The sequence below is a fragment of the Canis lupus genome, chromosome 4, assembly GCF_048164855.1.
Source record: "Canis lupus baileyi chromosome 4, mCanLup2.hap1, whole genome shotgun sequence".
Taxonomy (NCBI): Eukaryota; Metazoa; Chordata; class Mammalia; order Carnivora; family Canidae; genus Canis; species Canis lupus.
The window spans coordinates 68,477,354-68,495,157 of NC_132841.1; the positions used below are offsets into that span (position 1 = coordinate 68,477,354).

The 17,804-nt window shown below is 40.4% G+C and overlaps 1 protein-coding gene across 1 annotated transcript in view; it reads left to right on the plus strand.

The window, feature by feature from the left end:
• The window catches only part of OXCT1 (3-oxoacid CoA-transferase 1), a 134,103-nt gene that overhangs the window by 18,680 nt on the left and 97,619 nt on the right, over window positions 1–17,804 (plus strand). The window contains exons 4-6 of the mRNA XM_072824756.1: window positions 166–301; window positions 11,120–11,269; window positions 15,444–15,550. Of these exons, the coding sequence (XP_072680857.1) occupies window positions 166–301; window positions 11,120–11,269; window positions 15,444–15,550 (393 nt within the window). The remainder of the gene's footprint in view (window positions 1–165; window positions 302–11,119; window positions 11,270–15,443; window positions 15,551–17,804) is intronic.

Below are 17,804 nucleotides of genomic sequence, written 5' to 3' on the forward strand. Positions count from 1 at the left end.
AGTTTCCTCAGCTGTAAATTAATAGTCACCTTGCAAGGTGGGAAAGAATATGGAAAGAATATGCCCAGCAGAGGGGATTCCTAATATTTTATGTTTTTGGAAGTCAGGGATATTAGTGTTCTATCCAATGCTCCTTTGACTGCAGTTGCTTGCATTTTCTTCTAGGGTTGACAACTTTGGCTTGGGCCTTTTACTTCGATCCAAGCAGATAAAACGCATGGTCTCTTCGTATGTGGGAGAAAATGCAGAATTTGAACGGCAGTACTTAAGTGGTGAATTAGAAGTAGAGCTGACACCTCAGGTAAGAAAATTTCTCTGCTCCTCTTTTACAGTAGTAACTTACCTTAAAATTTACCCTTTTCCTCTCTAGGGATTTTCTTTTGCAAGAGAGGTAAGGCAGAGAGGATGCGATTTTGCCAAAGAAATTTGTGTGTAGGTCACACCTGTTGATTACTAGAGGACTAATATTTTCTGTTGCCGTGCACCAAAAAAAGGGAGGAATTTCTAGTAAAAATGCCTGAGCTACAGGATAAATTTTTAAGTTTGGCACTAGGATGTCTTGTGCTGGCAGTGTGCAGTAGGACTTGCTAAAATGCTTGAGTATTGTCCTAAGAGTCGGTTCCTATGAATCATAGAGTTAGAAAACCATGAGGAATATGCTCCTGCTGAGACATCAGGAAGGTGAAGTCCATGGAGAGTAAAAGTGACTACGTCACAGAATAAGTGCCGGAGTCAGAGCTCAGGTCTCCAGGGATTTGATGTCCTTACCAAGCAAGCAGTTATTGCAGTTAACTCTAGCCAGTTTCCACTCATTTCATATTCTACATCTTAACTGGTTCAAGAGTTTGTCATAGAGAAAACTTTCTGAAGCCATTTGGGTAAAACAAGGGCCTACAGGTTATATGCATTGGTCTTCTAACTTGACATCATCTGTCTTCATCTCTGAAATTGAACCTACCCCTTTCTTTTTGTCAACAGAATTATTACCACTAACTTCACTAGATTGGTGATAACGTGATAGAGCAGAATTTTAAAAATTAGTAATTAACTCCCAGGAAATGCTTGTCTAGAGAGAGCATGCAGGGGAGAACTTTTCTACTGAGGCTTCACAGCATAACTCAGGTCATACCTAATCCCTCTGCAGTGTTGGCACCTGTGCTTGTCATAGCTTTGCACTGTGCCTGTTATTTATCCAGTTTTCATTGAAAGTTTTTTAAAAATAACAAAAGGTATCCTGTCTTAGTCTACTTGTGCTGCTATGACAAAATTCCACAAACTGGGTGGCTCAAACAAGAGGGAGTGGTTTCTCATTGTTCTGGAAACTGGGAAGTACAACATCAAGGTACAGGCTGACATGATTCTTGGGAGAGGGGAGGAGGGGGAGGGAGAGAGAAAGAGGATGCCCTTGTGCGAGTACTCTGGGGCCTCTTATTATAAGACCCTAACCTTTTGGGTCAGGGCCCTACCCTTATGACCTCATTTAACCTTAATGATCTCCATAAAGGCCCTGTCTCAAAATACAGTCCCGTTGGGGGTTAGGCCTTCAACATATGAATTTGGGATGGGAGGGGGCACAATTTAGTCCATAGCATATATTTTTCCTCTCCACATTGTAGGTTCAGGTGCGATCCTTTGGGTTCTGGAGTCTTTGAAAATTAATCTTTGAATTACTTCTATTATCTATTATCTTTTGCATTATCCCTTATTTTTTCAGAGGGCATAAAAATGGAAGTTCCTTTTTTATTTTTATTTTTTTAAAGATTTTTATTTATTTATTTATTTATTTATTTATTTATTTATTTGGGGGGAGCAATGGACATACATTTTTTATTGTGTTGGTGGTTACACAGGTAATATATTTACCAAAATTCATCAAACCATGTGACCAAAGTGGGTGCATTTTATTGCATATAAATCACATCTCTTTTTTTTTTTTTTTTTTTTTTTTAAGATTTTATTTGTTTATTCATGAGAGACTCAGAGAGAGAGGCAGAGACACAGGCAGCGGGAAAAGCAGGCTCTATGCAGGGAGCCTGACAGGATTCAATCCCAGGTCTCCAGGATCAAGCCCTGGGCTGAAGGCGGCACTAAACCGTTGAGCCACCCAGGTTGCCCTACAAAACCGACTTCTTCAGGAGAATTTCCTTTATAATATCAAGTCTGTAAATTTCATTCAAGCACAGTGACTACTCAGTAGAACAGGGGAGACCACATTAATCTACAAAATATTCATTATTTGCACTAACCACATCAACATAAGCAGGAGAATCAATAGGGCTGCAGGTCTCAAGAAGATTCTTAAATTTTACCTACAACCCAAAACTACTTCCTTATAATTTCGCATTATAATCTGTGTTCCAGAACTCTCCAAACTTGTCCCCAGACCTTCCTTTAAGGCGGAACAAGTTGGATCACACCTAGCTTCAACTCCAGTTACTCTCTGACTTGTTTTCTTATGGGTTTTCTGTATCATTAACTTAAAGAATAACTGATGCCACTGAGGGGGAACTTATACAGTTTATTGTAGTTGGACCATCGGCTCCATTAACTTGAACTCCAACAATAAACGCTCTGCAATCTCTCTCATCTTTACTAGTTTTCGTCCAACATTTCAATTTTAGTTACTAATTACATTTTAACTAAATAATACTTTTCCTCCTTTTATTTTATTTTTTTTCTGTTTTTAATTTTTTTTAATTTATTTTTTATTGGTGTTCAATTTACTAACATACAGAATAACCCCCAGTGCCGTCACCCATTCACTCCCACCCCCCGCCCTCCTCCCCTTCTACCACCCCTAGTTCGTTTCCCAGAGTTAGCAGTCTTTACGTTCTGTCTCCCTTTCTGATATTTCCCACACATTTCTTCTCCCTTCCCTTATATTCCCTTTCACTATTATTTATATTCCCCAAATGAATGAGAACATATAATGTTTGTCCTTCTCCGACTGACTTACTTCACTCAGCATAATACCCTCCAGTTCTATCCAAGTTGAAGCAAATGGTGGGTATTTGTCATTTCTAATAGCTGAGTAATATTCCATTGTATACATAAACCACATCTTCTTTATCCATTCATCTTTCGTTGGACACCGAGGCTCCTTCCACAGTTTGGCTATTGTGGCCATTGCTGCTATAAACATCGGGGTGCAGGTGTCCCTGCGTTTCATTGCATCTGTATCTTTGGGGTAAATCCCCAACAGTGCAATTGCTGGGTCATAGGGCAGGTCTATTTTTAACTGTTTGAGGAACCTCCACACAGTTTTCCAGAGTGGCTGCACCAGTTCACATTCCCACCAACAGTGTAAGAGGGTTCCCTTTTCTCCGCATCCTCTCCAACATTTGTGGTTTCCTGCCTTGTTAATTTTCCCCATTCTCACTGGTGTGAGGTGGTATCTCATTGTGGTTTTGATTTGTATTTCCCTGATGGCAAGTGATGCAGAGCATTTTCTCATGTGCATGTTGGCCATGTCTATGTCTTCCTCTGTGAGATTTCTCTTCATGTCTTTTGCCCATTTCATGATTGGATTGTTTGTTTCTTTGGTGTTGAGTTTAATAAGTTCTTTATAGATCTTGGAAACTAGCCCTTTATCTGATATGTCATTTGCAAATATCTTCTCCCATTCTGTAGGTTGTCTTTGAGTTTTGTTGACTGTATCCTTTGCTGTGCAAAAGATTCTTATCTTGATGAAGTCCCAATAGTTCATTTTTGCTTTTGTTTCTTTTGCCTTCGTGGATGTATCTTGCAAGAAGTTACTATGGCCGAGTTCAAAAAGGGTGTTGCCTGTGTTCTTCTCTAGGATTTTGATGGAATCTTGTCTCACATTTAGATCTTTCATCCATTTTGAGTTTATCTTTGTGTATGGTGAAAGAGAGTGGTCTAGTTTCATTCTTCTGCATGTGGATGTCCAATTTTCCCAGCACCATTTATTGAAGAGACTGTCTTTCTTCCAATGGATAGTCTTTCCTCCTTTATCGAATATTAGTTGCCCATAAAGTTCAGGGTCCACTTCTGGATTCTCTATTCTGTTCCACTGATCTATATGTCTGTTTTTGTGCCAGTACCACACTGTCTTGATGACCACAGCTTTGTAGTACAACCTGAAATCTGGCATTGTGATGCCCCCAGCTATGGTTTTCTTTTTTAAAATTCCCCTGGCTATTCGGGGTCTTTTCTGATTCCACACAAATCTTAAAATAATTTGTTCTAACTCTCTGAAGAAAGTCCATGGTATTTTGATAGGGATTGCATTAAACGTGTATATTGCCCTGGGTAACATTGACATTTTCACAATATTAATTCTGCCAATCCATGAGCATGGAATATTTTTCCATCTCTTTGTGTCTTCCTCAATTTCTTTCAGAAGTGTTCTATAGTTTTGAGGGTATAGATCCTTTACATCTTTGGTTAGGTTTATTCCTAGGTATCTTATGCTTTTGGGTGCAATTGTAAATGGGATTGACTCCTTAATTTCTCTTTCTTCAGTCTCATTGTTAGTGTATAGAAATGCCACTGATTTCTGGGCATTGATTTTGTATCCTGCCACGCTACCGAATTGCTGTATGAGTTCTAGCAATCTTGGGGTGGAGACTTTTGGGTTTTCTATGTAGAGTATCATGTCATCGGCGAAGAGGGAGAGTTTGACTTCTTTGCCAATTTGAATGCCTTTAATGTCTTTTTGTTGTCTGATTGCTGAGGCTAGGACTTCCAGTACTATGTTGAACAGCAGTGGTGAGAGTGGACATCCCTGTCTTGTTCCTGATCTTAGGGGAAAGGCTCCCAGTGCTTCCCCATTGAGAATGATATTTGCTGTGGGCTTTTCATAGATGGCTTTTAAGATGTCGAGGAATGTTCCCTCTATCCCTACACTCTGAAGAGTTTTGATCAGAAATGGATGCTGTATTTTGTCAAATGCTTTCTCTGCATCTAATGAGAGGATCATATGGTTCTTGGTTTTTCTCTTGCTGATATGATGAATCACATTGATTGTTTTACGGGTGTTGAACCAGCCTTGTGTCCCGGGGATAAATCCTACTTGGTCATGGTGAATAATTTTCTTAATGTACTGTTGGATCCTATTGGCCAGTATCTTGTTGAGAATTTTTGCATCTGCGTTCATCAGGGATATTGGTCTTTAATTTTCCTTTTTGGTGGGGTCTTTGTCTGGTTTTGGAATTAAGGTGATGCTGGCCTCATAGAACGAATTTGGAAGTACTCCATCTCTTTCTATCTTTCCAAACAGCTTTAGGAGAATAGGTATGGTTTCTTCTTTAAACGTTTGATAGAATTCCCCTGGGAAGCCATCTGGCCCTGGACTCTTGTGTCTTGGGAGGTTTTTGATGACTGCTTCAATTTCCTCCCTGGTTATTGGCCTGTTAAGGTTTTCTATTTCTTCCTGTTCCAGTTTTGGTAGTTTGTGGCTTTCCAGGAATGCGTCCATTTCTCCTAGATTGCCTAATTTATTGGCATATAGCTGTTCATAATATGTTTTTAAAATTGTTTGTATTTCCTTGGTGTTGGTAGTGATCTCTCCTTTCTCATTCATGATTTTATTAATTTGAGTCTTCTCTCTCTTCTTTTTAATAAGGCTGGCTAATGGTTTATCTATCTTATTAATTCTTTCAAAGAACCAACTCCTGGTTCTGTTGATCTGTTCCACAGTTCTTCTGGTCTCGATTTCATTGAGTTCTGCTCGAATCTTTATTAACTCCCTTCTTCTCTTGGGTGTAGGATCTATTTGCTGTTTTTTCTCTAGCTCCTTTATGTGTAAGGTTAGCTTTTGTATTTGAGTTCTTTCCAGTTTTTGAATGGATGATTGTATTGCGATGTATTTCCCCCTTAGGACTGCTTTTGCTGCATCCCAAAGATTTTGGATGGTTGTATCTTCATTCTCATTAGTTTCCATGAATCTTTTTTTTTTTTTCTTTTAAATTTTTATTTATTTATGATAGTCACAGAGAGAGAGAGAGGCAGAGACACAGGCAGAGGGAGAAGCAGGCTCCATGCACCGGGAGCCCGACGTGGGATTCGATCCCGGGTCTCCAGGATCACGCCCTGGGCCAAAGGCAGGTGCCAAACCGCTGCGCCACCCAGGGATCCCTCCATGAATCTTTTTAATTCTTCCTTAATATGCTGGTTGACCCTTTCATCTTTTAGCAGGATGGTCCTTAACCTCCACGTGTTTGAGGTCCTTCCAAACTTCTTGTTGTGATTTAGTTCTAATTTCAAGGCATTATGGTCTGAGAATATGCAGGGGACGATCCCAATCTTTTGGTATCGGTTCAGACCCGATTTGTGACCCAATATGTGGTTTATTCTGGAGAAAGTTCCATGTGCACTTGAGAAGAATGTGTATTCAGTTGAGTTTGGATGTAAAGTTCTGTAGATATCTGTGAAATCCATCTGGTCCAGTGTATCATTTAAAGCTCTCGTTTCTTTGGAGATGTGCTTAGAAGACCTATCGAGTATAGAAAGAGCTAGATTGAAGTCACCAAGTATAAGTGTATTATTATCTAAGTATTTCTTCACTTTGGTTTATAATTGATTTATGTATTTGGCAGCTCCCACATTCGGGAAATATATATTGAGGATTGTTAAGTCCTCTTGTTGAATAGATCCTTTAAGTATGATATAGTGTCCCTCTTCATCTCTCACTACAGTCTTTGGGGTAAATTTTAGTTTATCTGATATAAGGATGGCTACCCCTGCTTTCTTTTGAGGACCATTCGAATGGTAAATGGTTCTCCAACCTTTTATTTTCAGGCTGTAGGTGTCCTTCTGTCTAAAATGAGTCTCTTGTAGACAGCAAATAGATGGGTCCTGCTTTTTTATCCAGTCTGAAACCCTGCGCCTTTTGATGGGGTTATTAAGCCCGTTCACATTCAGAGTTACTATTGAGAGATATGAATTTAGTGTCATCATGATAACTATTCAGTCCTTGTTTTTGTGGAATGTTCCACTGAACTACTTCTTAAAGGGGAATTTTAAGAGTCCCCCTTAAAATTTCTTGCAGAGGTCACATATTCTTTTAGTTGCTGCCTGTCTTGGAAGCTCTTTATCTCTCCTTCCATTTTGAATGAGAGCCTTGCTGGATAAAGTATTCTTGGTTGCATGTTCTTCTCATTTAGGACCCTGAATATATCCTGCCAGCCCTTTCTGGCCTGCCAGGTCTCTGTGGAGAGGTCTGCTGTTACCCTAATACTCCTCCCCATAAAAGTCAGGGATTTCTTGTCTCTTGCTGCTTTAAGGATCTTCTCTTTATCTTTGGAATTTGCAAGCTTCACTATTAAATGTCGAGGTGTTGAATGGTTTTTATTGATTTTAGGGGGGATCTCTCTATTTCCTGGATCTGAATGCCTGTTTCCCTTCCCAGATTAGGAAAGTTTTCAGCTAGAATTTGTTCAAATACATATTCTGGCCCTCTGGCCCTTTCCGCACCCTCGGGAACACCAATTAAACGTAGGTTTTTCTTCCTCAGCCTGTCGTTTATTTCCCTTAATCTATCTTCATGGTCTTTTAATTGTTTGTCTCTTTTTTCCTCAGTTTCCCTCTTTGCTATCAACTTGTCTTCTATGTCACTCACTCGTTCTTCCACCTCGTTAACCCTAGTCGTTAGGACTTCTAGTTTGGATTGCATCTCATTCAATTGATTTTTAATTTCTGCCTGATTAGCTCTAAATTCTGCAGTCATGAAGTCTCTTGAGTCCTTTATGCTTTTTTCTAGAGCCACCAGTAGCTGTATAATAGTGCTTCTGAATTGGCTTTCTGACATTGAATTGTAATCCAGATTTTGTAACTCTGTGGGAGAGAGGACTGTTTCTGATTCTTTCTTTTGAGGTGAGGTTTTCCTTCTAGTCATTTTGCTCAGTGCAGAGTGGCCAAAAGCAAGTTGTATTGGGAAGAGGAGAAAAAGAGAGGAGAGAAAGAAGGAAAGAAAAGAGAAAGAGAAAAAAAAGGAAGAAAAAAAAGAAAAAGAGAAAGAAAAAGAAAGAAAGGAGAAAAAAGGGGGGTGGGGGAAGGAAACAAATCAAAAAGCAAAAAAAAAAAAGAACCACGGGGGAGTATCTTCTGATTCTGTGTACTTTAAGTCCCTTGGCTTCCCCTGGAAGTTGTCAGTCAGTCTAGTTGGTCTTCTGGGGGAGGGGCCTGCTGTGCTGATTTTCAGGTGTTAGCAGTTGGGGGAGCTGCTGTGCCCCTCCTGGTGCAGGGCTCAGTGGGGGTTGTTTACCCCGTGAAGCCCCAGGAGCAACAGCCCTAGTGGCGGGGCCAGCTCTGGAGCCCTGGATTCAGCCCCCGCAGGAACTCCGGAGCTCTCCGTCTGCAGGGCCTGGAGGCTCGGGGCGGGGCCGCTGATCTGCTCAGCTGGGGCAGGAGCGTCCTTGCTGTCCTGGGCCCTCCCGGCCTCTGCCTGTCCCGGGGGAGGCCGGATCCTGGGCTGTGTCCCGGCGCCCTGTGCTCCGGGGCCTGCGCCGGTGGATTCGCGCTCCCGGGCCGCGCAACCCGCTCCGCGGAGCCGCCGCCCGAGCCCCTCCGAGCTGCTCCTGGAACCGCGCAGGCCCCTCCGCACGGAGCTTCTTCCTCTGCCCGAGCCCCTCCGAGCTGCTCCCGGGGCCGCGCAGCCCCCTCCGCAGAGCCGCCCCCCGAGCCCCTTCAGCTGCTCCGGGTCCCGCCGGGTCCCGCCGTGGGCGCTGCAGCCCTTAGGGAGCTCGGCGCACTCTCCTGGGCGCGCAGTTGCTCTGTTACTGTCCCGGGGAGCCCGAGGGCATCCTCGCCCTCCTGGGTCCTGCTCCAACTCCCTGGGAGCCCCTTTCCCCCGGGAAGGTCGGTGCAGCTCCTGCGTCTCCGGGAAGGGGCTCTCCTGTCCTGGGGACACTCGCCCCGGCCTCAGCCCGGCTCCTCGCGGGGCCCCTCCCCCTTGGAGGCCTTTGTTTCTTTACTTCTTTTTTCCCCGTCTTCCTACCTTGATAGAAGCGCGAACTCTTCTCACTGTAGCATTCCAGCTGTTCTCTCTTTAGTTCTCAGGCCGAATTCATAGATTTTCAGGATAATTTGAAGGTTTTCTAGGTAATTTGGTGGAGACAGGTGATTTGGAGACCCTACTCTTCCGCCATCTTGCCCCTTACCCAGATTTTTATTTATTTATTCATGAAAGACACAGAGAGAGAGAGAGAGAGAGAGAGAGAGGCAGAGACAGAGACACAGGCAGAGGGAGAAGCAGGCTCCATGCAGGGAGCCCGACGTGGGACTAGATCCCGGGACTCCAGGATCACTCCCTGGGCCGAAGGCAGGTGCTAAACCACTGAGCCACCCAGGGATCCCTCCTTTTTTTTTCCCTTTTAAGATTTTATTTATTTATTCATGAGAGACACAGAGAGGCAGAGACACAGGCAGAGGGAGAAGCAGGCTCTCTGCGGTGAGCCCAGTGCAGGACTAGATCCCAGGACCCCAGGATCATGACGCTGAAACACTGAGCCACCCAAGAGCCCCTCGTTTATATTCCTTCTTTAAGCTTAGAGACGTCAGTGTCTCTTTCCCTGTCTTAGTGGCAGGTAAATAAACATTGGCTCTGATAACTTGTTTTGCAGCCTGTGAGCCAGAAAAGTGTTGATAAAATGGTAAGGAATAGGATTCTCTTTGGGATTTGCATGTAGGGGTTGGTGGTAACTGCAGGGAGCCTCTATGTTGGAATTGTCCACTTTTTTTTTTTTAAGATTTTATTTATTCATGAGAGACAGAGAGGGAGAGAGAAAGAGAGAGAAAGAGAGGGGCAGAGACACAGGCAGAGAGAAGCAGGCTCCATGCAGGGAGCCCGACGAGGGACTCCATCCCGGGTCTCCAGGATCAGGCCCTGGGCCAAAGGCGAGCCCCCCAGGCTGCCCAGAAATTGTCCACTTTTAGGTCTTTGCCAAATGGGACAGAGACAAAGTATTCAAGGAGGGTAGACATAAAAAATATCTTACAGTAGGGAGGGTTGTTATGGTTGACTTGATTATTTAATTTTATGTATGTTATTAACTCAAAATACAGTACAAAACAGAGTTATCTCTATTAGATAGAATAGAGAAGCTGTTGGCTGGAAGATTGTCAGTTATGCCTCATATCCTGCCTTCCCCAGATTATCCCACCCACTTTGATGACTCTGTGTCTGAAATCCCATCTTTTAGTTTCTGCTTTAAATTTAGTATTTAAAGGACCCAGTTAAAGTAGAAAATTGTTTTCAGGTTGAGATAATTTTAACATACTATTACTAATACTGAAACCAATTCTTATTATTGATTGACCAGACAGTTATGTAGTGTGAATATGATGTAATTAGACCAAAACAGGTTTCAATGTTAGGGTGGGTGTTAGGAAATATTCAGGGCCAGAGTTATTCCCCAATGGGAAAGCAGTTAGAGGTGAGAGAGAGCTAGGAAATCAGGTTTGAATCACTGTTACCTAGGGAGGGGGTAAAGATGATCAAAAAAAAGGTGCAAAAAACTTTGCAAACAGTACATTCTACTCTGAGATAAAATTTGAAATACTCTTAGCTTTTAGAAACCAAATTAGCTGTACTCTTCGCCTAACTTTGGATTTTTCACTAGTCAGATAATGTAGTAGATAAAATGCTTATAAGAATGTTTTAGAATAAACTCTAAGTAAATGAACTTATTACATTATTATTTATAATAACGGTAGTGTTATTCATGATAAGGTCAGGCTATATACGTACATATGTCACACAGTAAAACACAAAATTTAAGCACATGTTTTAAAATACATATGGTTAAAGTGACATACTTCAGATTTGAAAATTAATTTTAAAATATTACAAACAGATTGACATAGAATATGATGTCAGGAGAGCAGTGGGAGACCAGAAAGCTGTGAACACAATTATACAAAGAAGGAGTTACATTTGAATGTGGATTAAGAATTGAGAGATTGTTATCTAGAGGAACAATACTTGTTTTCAACTAATCTAGCATATAGTTAGTGAAATACACTAATATGCAATGCTAGGTACTATTTAGAATGCTAAACTTCTAGAGAAAGGAACCATGTCTGTAAATGTATCTATATCCACATACAGAAGTACACTTAATGAACTTCTTATGATGTGTTGGTTGCTCACTTGCAGGGCACGCTTGCAGAGCGGATTCGTGCAGGTGGGGCTGGAGTTCCTGCATTTTACACCAGCACCGGGTATGGGACCCTGGTGCAACAAGGAGGGTCCCCGATCAAATACAACAAAGATGGCAGCATTGCCATTGCCAGTAAGCCCAGAGAGGTAAGAAGTACCCGCATCCAGGTAACACTGGGATACCTCTTTCAGCGTAGACTTCCAGGTGGACTCAGTGGGTAGACAGGATAAAATCACCTCTGTGTGAGAAGAGACACTGTCTTTCATTTATGTGCATATGCTAGGTACAGTTTCTAGCTAAAACAGAGCATCTGCCAGTAATTAAAATCACACAGAGAAACCAGAATAAATAAATGAGAAGAAACAAAACTGTAATCCATATAAGTATGTGTGAGTCAAGATTAGTTTTATGGTAGGTTTTAACAAATGTAGGAGGATTTATAACTTTTGATTATGCTTATGTGAAAAAGAGAGTAGATATATCATTGTATCATAGTAAACTTTTATTCTCAAGCCCCTTCTGGATGTGGATGAAGGAGGAAGAAAAAACCAAAGACATCACAAGTTTGTTTACCATTTCGAAAAGCCAGGGGCAGTTGTAATTACATAATAAAATAGAGCATTTGTCCTTCATTTTATATACTGGACATACTTGAGCTAACTGAATAATTTAGTTTTATTTAAAGTGCTGGGGAGGTTGGCGTATCTTTCTACCAGGTAATTTCACTCACATATTAGAAAAGAACAGACCTCTAGATAGATACTTGAGAAACTCAGATTTGAGCCAGCTGTAAAAATTACACAGCCCAGTATTCCATTACTATAATTTTAGTCCTTCTCCCTTCTTCCTGGCCACACAGCTCAAGAGTGTTAGTGTAGGCTGCAGAAATACTGTGCATAGCTCAAAGGAAATGACAGCTTCATAATCAAAGGATCTCTTAAACCACTTGCTTATAGCGATTTTTATAAAATTTTTTTTTGGTTATAGGGATGTTAGCTCTGCACCTCCATGTTATGAGAGAAGATAAAAGGTCATCGAACATGCCCCTTGCTGTTCAGCGTTTGTCTCTAGCAGTGTCCTCCATCTGGAGCTTTGCCTTTCTGCTTAGAGTGACCTATATTGACTCAAAGCTTTGATTAACATTTTTTTTAATATTCTATCTTGCTTCTCTCTTTACTGCCTAATGGGGTTTAAAAAGTTTTTGGGAAATAAGACAGGAGCCTAATTATTAAAATGGATCTTAGTAATGTAGATAATGATGCCTAGAAAAATTGGGTTAATACCTTGAGAGTTTGCTAGAAGTTAGAGCGTTAGCTCACCCTGGGAAAACATAGGATAGACTAGAGTCTGTCCTGAATGCCTGGATTCATCTTTGCCTGGAGTCAGATGCACAAATCTAGTAGTTTTGTACTTTTATCTGAATTACCTAGGAACATGACAAATAATTTCTTAAAATGATTGTTGTTAGCTCTTTATTTCTCCTACTTATGGTAGGAAGAGGAGGTGAGTAAATCTTTTAATTCAGTGGTATTTACTGAGATCCTACTTTTTGTCAGGCACTGGCCCAAGTATAGTTAGAAAGGGTGATGATCTAGACCAAGTGTGCCTGCTAGTGGAGGAACTAACAGAATGAATTCATAAACATATTTTGTTAATAACAAAAGTGCTGTGAAGAAAAATCAAGTAGGGTAAGGGCAGAGAGAATGCTCACTGGCCAGGGAAGTGGTGTTCCAGATTGGGTACGGGGAAACCTCTCTGAGGAAGTGACAGTTGATAGAGATCTGAATAAAACAGGAGAATGAGTGAGCAAAGATTATAGGGTTGTGCTCTGGTCAGAAGGAAGAGGAAGGACAAGGTCCTGAGGCAGGCTAGCCCTGTTTGTAGAACAGCAGGGCAGCAAGACAAGAACAGAATGAATGAGGCAGAGAGCAGTAAGATGAGGGGCTGAAGGGGGGAGGTGTGAGAGCCAGATCACATGAGTTGGGTTTTACTGAGTGGTGAGGGCACAGTAGAGAGTTCACAGACAGGAGAATGAAGTGGTCTGAGTTACATCTTGGAGGGATCACTGTGGCTGCCAGGTGGAGAGTTTTTGGGAAGGTTCCAAGAGCAGAAGCAGTGAGAGAGATTAAGACGCTGTTGTATTGACCCAGGTGGGCAAGGAAGTGGTTTAGACTGAAGTGGTTAACAGTGGAGCTTGTGGGAAGTGGTTGGAATCAGGACATATGTTGATTTACCAATGCATTGGTTGTGGGGCATGAGGAAGAACAAGAACCATGCATGCTGCTTATGAGATGGACAACGTATGGGAGTAATCCAAGAGCCTTGTCTAGGACTGGATGTATTTGAGACATCCTCTAGACTTCAGCAGAAGTTGCTCAGTAGTCTCCAGCTTGTCTCCAGCTTGGGGAGGGTTTAGAGCTGGAAGTTTAGAGCTTTGGAGTCTTCAGCATCTTTAAATCTGTGGGACTAGCTGAGTGTCTAGGGCTGGATTACAGGCAGTGGATACCTCCTTTGCATTTAAGAAGTGGGAAGAGGAAAAGAAGCAGCAAAGAAGAATGGGAAAATGTTTAGTAAGTGAAGAGAAAAGCAAGGGGAATCTAGTAACTTGAAAGACAAGGGAAATTTTACAAAAAAGGAAGTTATCAGTTGTGTCAGAGTGAGAAGTGGGACATTGGCTTTAGAAACATGGAGGTCATTGGTGACCTTAAAGAATTTTTCTGAAAGAGAGGATTTTTTCTGCATTGGTGAGAATTTGATTGGAATGGATACAAGAAAGGGCTGAAAAAAAGGGGGAAGTGGTGACCAGGAAACCTACAACTCTTTTAAGTGAGTGTAATAGCCAGTATGACAAAACCAATCCTTTCCCTGTTTTAAAATTTTAGAATGGCTGGCATAAGCAGCTGCTGGTTTGTAGATCCATCAGGAAATGCTATAATTGGAATAGGAAAAAAAAAGTCAGTTTTTTCACATTGCCTTGGATTAGCATATATTTAGATCTTTATGAAGTTTTCTAGATCTGTATACAATATAACATACCTGTCATCAGTCATCATTGGTGTTGGCAGTAATGGCTTTGAAATACATAAAACTCTTTAAAAAGCTACGTATTGATGTACAGTTTATAAATATCTTTAATATGATTTGTCTAAATTTCATGTTAATAAGATTCTCCTTATTCAATGATCCCATAAATTCACTGGAAAGTGGGGTAAGGTCTTTAAGGAAGCTGTTCTTTAAGAAAGGATTTCTGCTTTAAACCATAGTTGAAGAAAAGTCAATACACCAAACTTTCTCCCGAAGCTTCCCCTGGTATGCATGCTGTTTGTCCACTAGAGGGTGCAGTACGAACGAGGATGGAGCTATGCCTTCCCAGGCTCCAGTCATGTGTAGGATGGATGTGTAGTATTGGCGTTGTTTCCTCTCTTCTTTGTTTGAAATCCCAGAGCTAAATCCCTGAGAAGAAAAGAGGAACAAAATGCCATGGCATAGTTTTACTTTATGATTCCTCTCCCCTCTTCCGCCTCTATCTGTAGTACAATTAAAAGGCAATGCACATACAAAAATCAATAGCATCCATTAAACCAGTAATGACAGAAGAGGAGGTATAATAGAAGAACATAGAATACTCATAGTAGCATCAAAAACCATGAAGTGCCTATGAATAAACCTAAAGAAAATATATACAAAGCTTTTTTGGGAAAAATTAAAAGCAATTCAAAGAGGTAAAAGAAGACTTCAAAAAACGTGGGCATATGCTCTGCTCACAGGTGGAAAGTTATAGTATATCAGTTCTCCAGTTTTATCTGCAAATTCTGGGAATTCCAATTAAAATTTCAACAGATGGTTATAGATTAATTAGGAGAGATGAATAGATTTTTGTAACTATTTTGTGTTCAAAATACATTGGCCATTTTATGCAGCTTACATAGTTTTGGTTCCCCCTCCCCTGAAGTGGAAGGAAAGATGGGCTATTTTTCATGTTCTGTATATATAACTTATGCACACAAATAATAAAATGAGTGCTAACCTACAGTCTATGCCTTAAGCATGTAGAACTTCTAGTTCCTCAAGTTTACCAAGCTCTTTCTTGCTGCTGAGTCTTTGCATATGCTGTTCCCTCAGTTCCTCTTCCGCCACTTTGACTAAATCCTAGTTGCCTACCACTAGTCATCCTTGAGATCTCCATTTAGATTGTTCTCTCTCTGAGAAACCTTCTCTGACTAGATTTGTATCCTTATTGTCTGCTTCTGTCAGAGCATATAACCATGGCCAACTGGAACTCCTGCAAATACCTGACAATGCCCTCTTTGTCTCCTGCAGGTGAGGGAGTTTAATGGTCAGCATTTTATTTTGGAAGAAGCAATTACAGGAGATTTTGCTTTGGTGAAAGCCTGGAAGGCAGACCAAGCAGGAAATGTGATTTTCAGGTAGTATGATGGTTTTAAAAAATTTGAATGAAATGCATTCCAGCAACTTTACATTTCCTAAATTATGATTACAAAAATGGATATATTGATGTGTTTGGTGTTTAAAAACTTATTTAAAAAGTGGCTTACGATCAAACAGGCCCACCTGTCAGCATATGTATGTGTGTGCAAGGCTACTGCTGTGCAGTCTTGGTGATGTGGTGTACTTGTGGAAATCTGTTCTAATTGGTTGGGGCCCACATTGTACTGCTTGTAAGCTATTTTGAATCTAAATACTCTTGTATATAGTCACATACAAACTATTTTTCCATGTGGTATTTTAGTTGCCAGGACAAGTTAAGTGTTAAGATGTACTTAGCAAATGTGAGAAAAGCACACAATTGTATTTAATTTTGAAATTGTTATTAATATGCATTAAGGTAAAATGCCTAAATTTTTTTGATATTCTGGAAAGATCTTGCTAACAACCATTTAGGTCGCTTCTTTTCTAGTCCTGTTGGTGTCTACTAAGAAATACTTCTGTAGGTTCTATCTGAAAAGTTGATTAATCTGGATAATGCTCAACTTTCATTCTTGTTATTTGGATAGCCACAGATATTAAACCACAGGCTTAATAGATTTCAAGATCTTTTGATTACCCTAAGCGTATTAAATACCAAATATTTAGTATCTTAGATTTATACATTATATGGTTTTGAAAATTGTACTTTTGAATATACACATACAAGTTTTCCAAAAATTATTTATTTATTTTTCCACAAAATAAACAGTATTTTTGAAAATATACATACAAGTTTTCCAAAATGTTTGGTCTTGAAGACTTTGCTGGTTAGGTTACAGAAATAATTTTGTTTCTTATAATATGGTTATTTACTGTTTTGGTAATAATGTTTATCTTTACCAAATGCACCTTTGGTGAGATCATAGTTAAATTCTCAGTGACTACCCTCATGTTGTTTTGTTCATTTCTGAAGACCTTATATGATGTCAATATTATATTTAGTTTCTTGAATTCAGCCAGGTTTTGGTTACAACTGATTTTGGCAGGTACTCATTTTGCCTCATGTCTGCCTTATTTGACATCTTGGTGTAATGTTTGCAAAGTTAAGTTGCTTTTTTAAAAAGATTAATGAAATTGTAATAGAAGCAAATGGAAATGAACTATTTAAACTGTTTCCATGAATTTATCATGTGTTTCACTGCCTGGCTCTGATATCTAAAGACTGCACAAGGGCTCTTCCCATCATTGACTTATGCCTGTGGTTATTGACAGGAGATAAGACTGCTCATCAGCAATGGTCAAGTGACTTAAATTCTTAAAATACTGGTTTCTTTCTTTGTTTTCTTTTTTTTTTTTTTAAGATTTTATTTATTCATTCATGAGAGACAGAGAGAGAGAGGCAGAGACACGGGCAGAGGGAGAAGCAGGCTCCATGCAGGGAGCCTGACGTGGGACTCGATCCCCAGACTCCAGGATCACACCCTGAGCTGAAGGCAGATGCTTAACCACTGAGCCACCTGGGCGTCCCAAGATACTGGTTTCTAGGATGACCTTCACTTCTAATGGGACAACTGGTAAAATGTCTATCTAGGCCATCATTAGGACAGCCCTGCACAGCCTTGCCTCTGGCCACACTGCCCTTGGGGGTTTTGATGTTGGGCATGCCAGACATCTAGTGGAATCCAACATAGCAACTTGTGAAAGAAAGTACCCAAGGACTTCTCTCTCAGGGACACACCTGTCTTTATATTTATTCTTGAATCTAAGTGAGATAAACATTGGTGGCCTAAAAGAGCTAGTAAAAGAGAGAGATAACTTATTTTCCTTTATCATGTAAGTTTTTTTATCGACTTACACTCTCAGAAACAAAAAGTATATTAAATTTTTTTATGGATGGTGGTGGTGCATTAATTTAAGAACTTGAGTGCAAAACCATCAGCAAAATTGTCACTTTCTTGAAATTTTTACACCTCAGGGTCTGATGTGGGTGTTGCACTTCAAAAAATTTCATTAGAAATTGGTCCCCCAGAATGATCTTTATAGATGACTCACGCATTACCAGTGAATGTTTCATTTTATTTCAGCAATAGATTTCTCTTTAATAGAGAATATAATTACTATGCCTTCTCATACAAAGCCCTTGCTACCTTTCTTAATATTTTAACAAGAGCAAGTTTAGTGAAATATATAACTATAGAAATAAAGTGGCACCCGGTTAAAAGATTTAGGCAAATTAGTTTTAAATGAGATTTA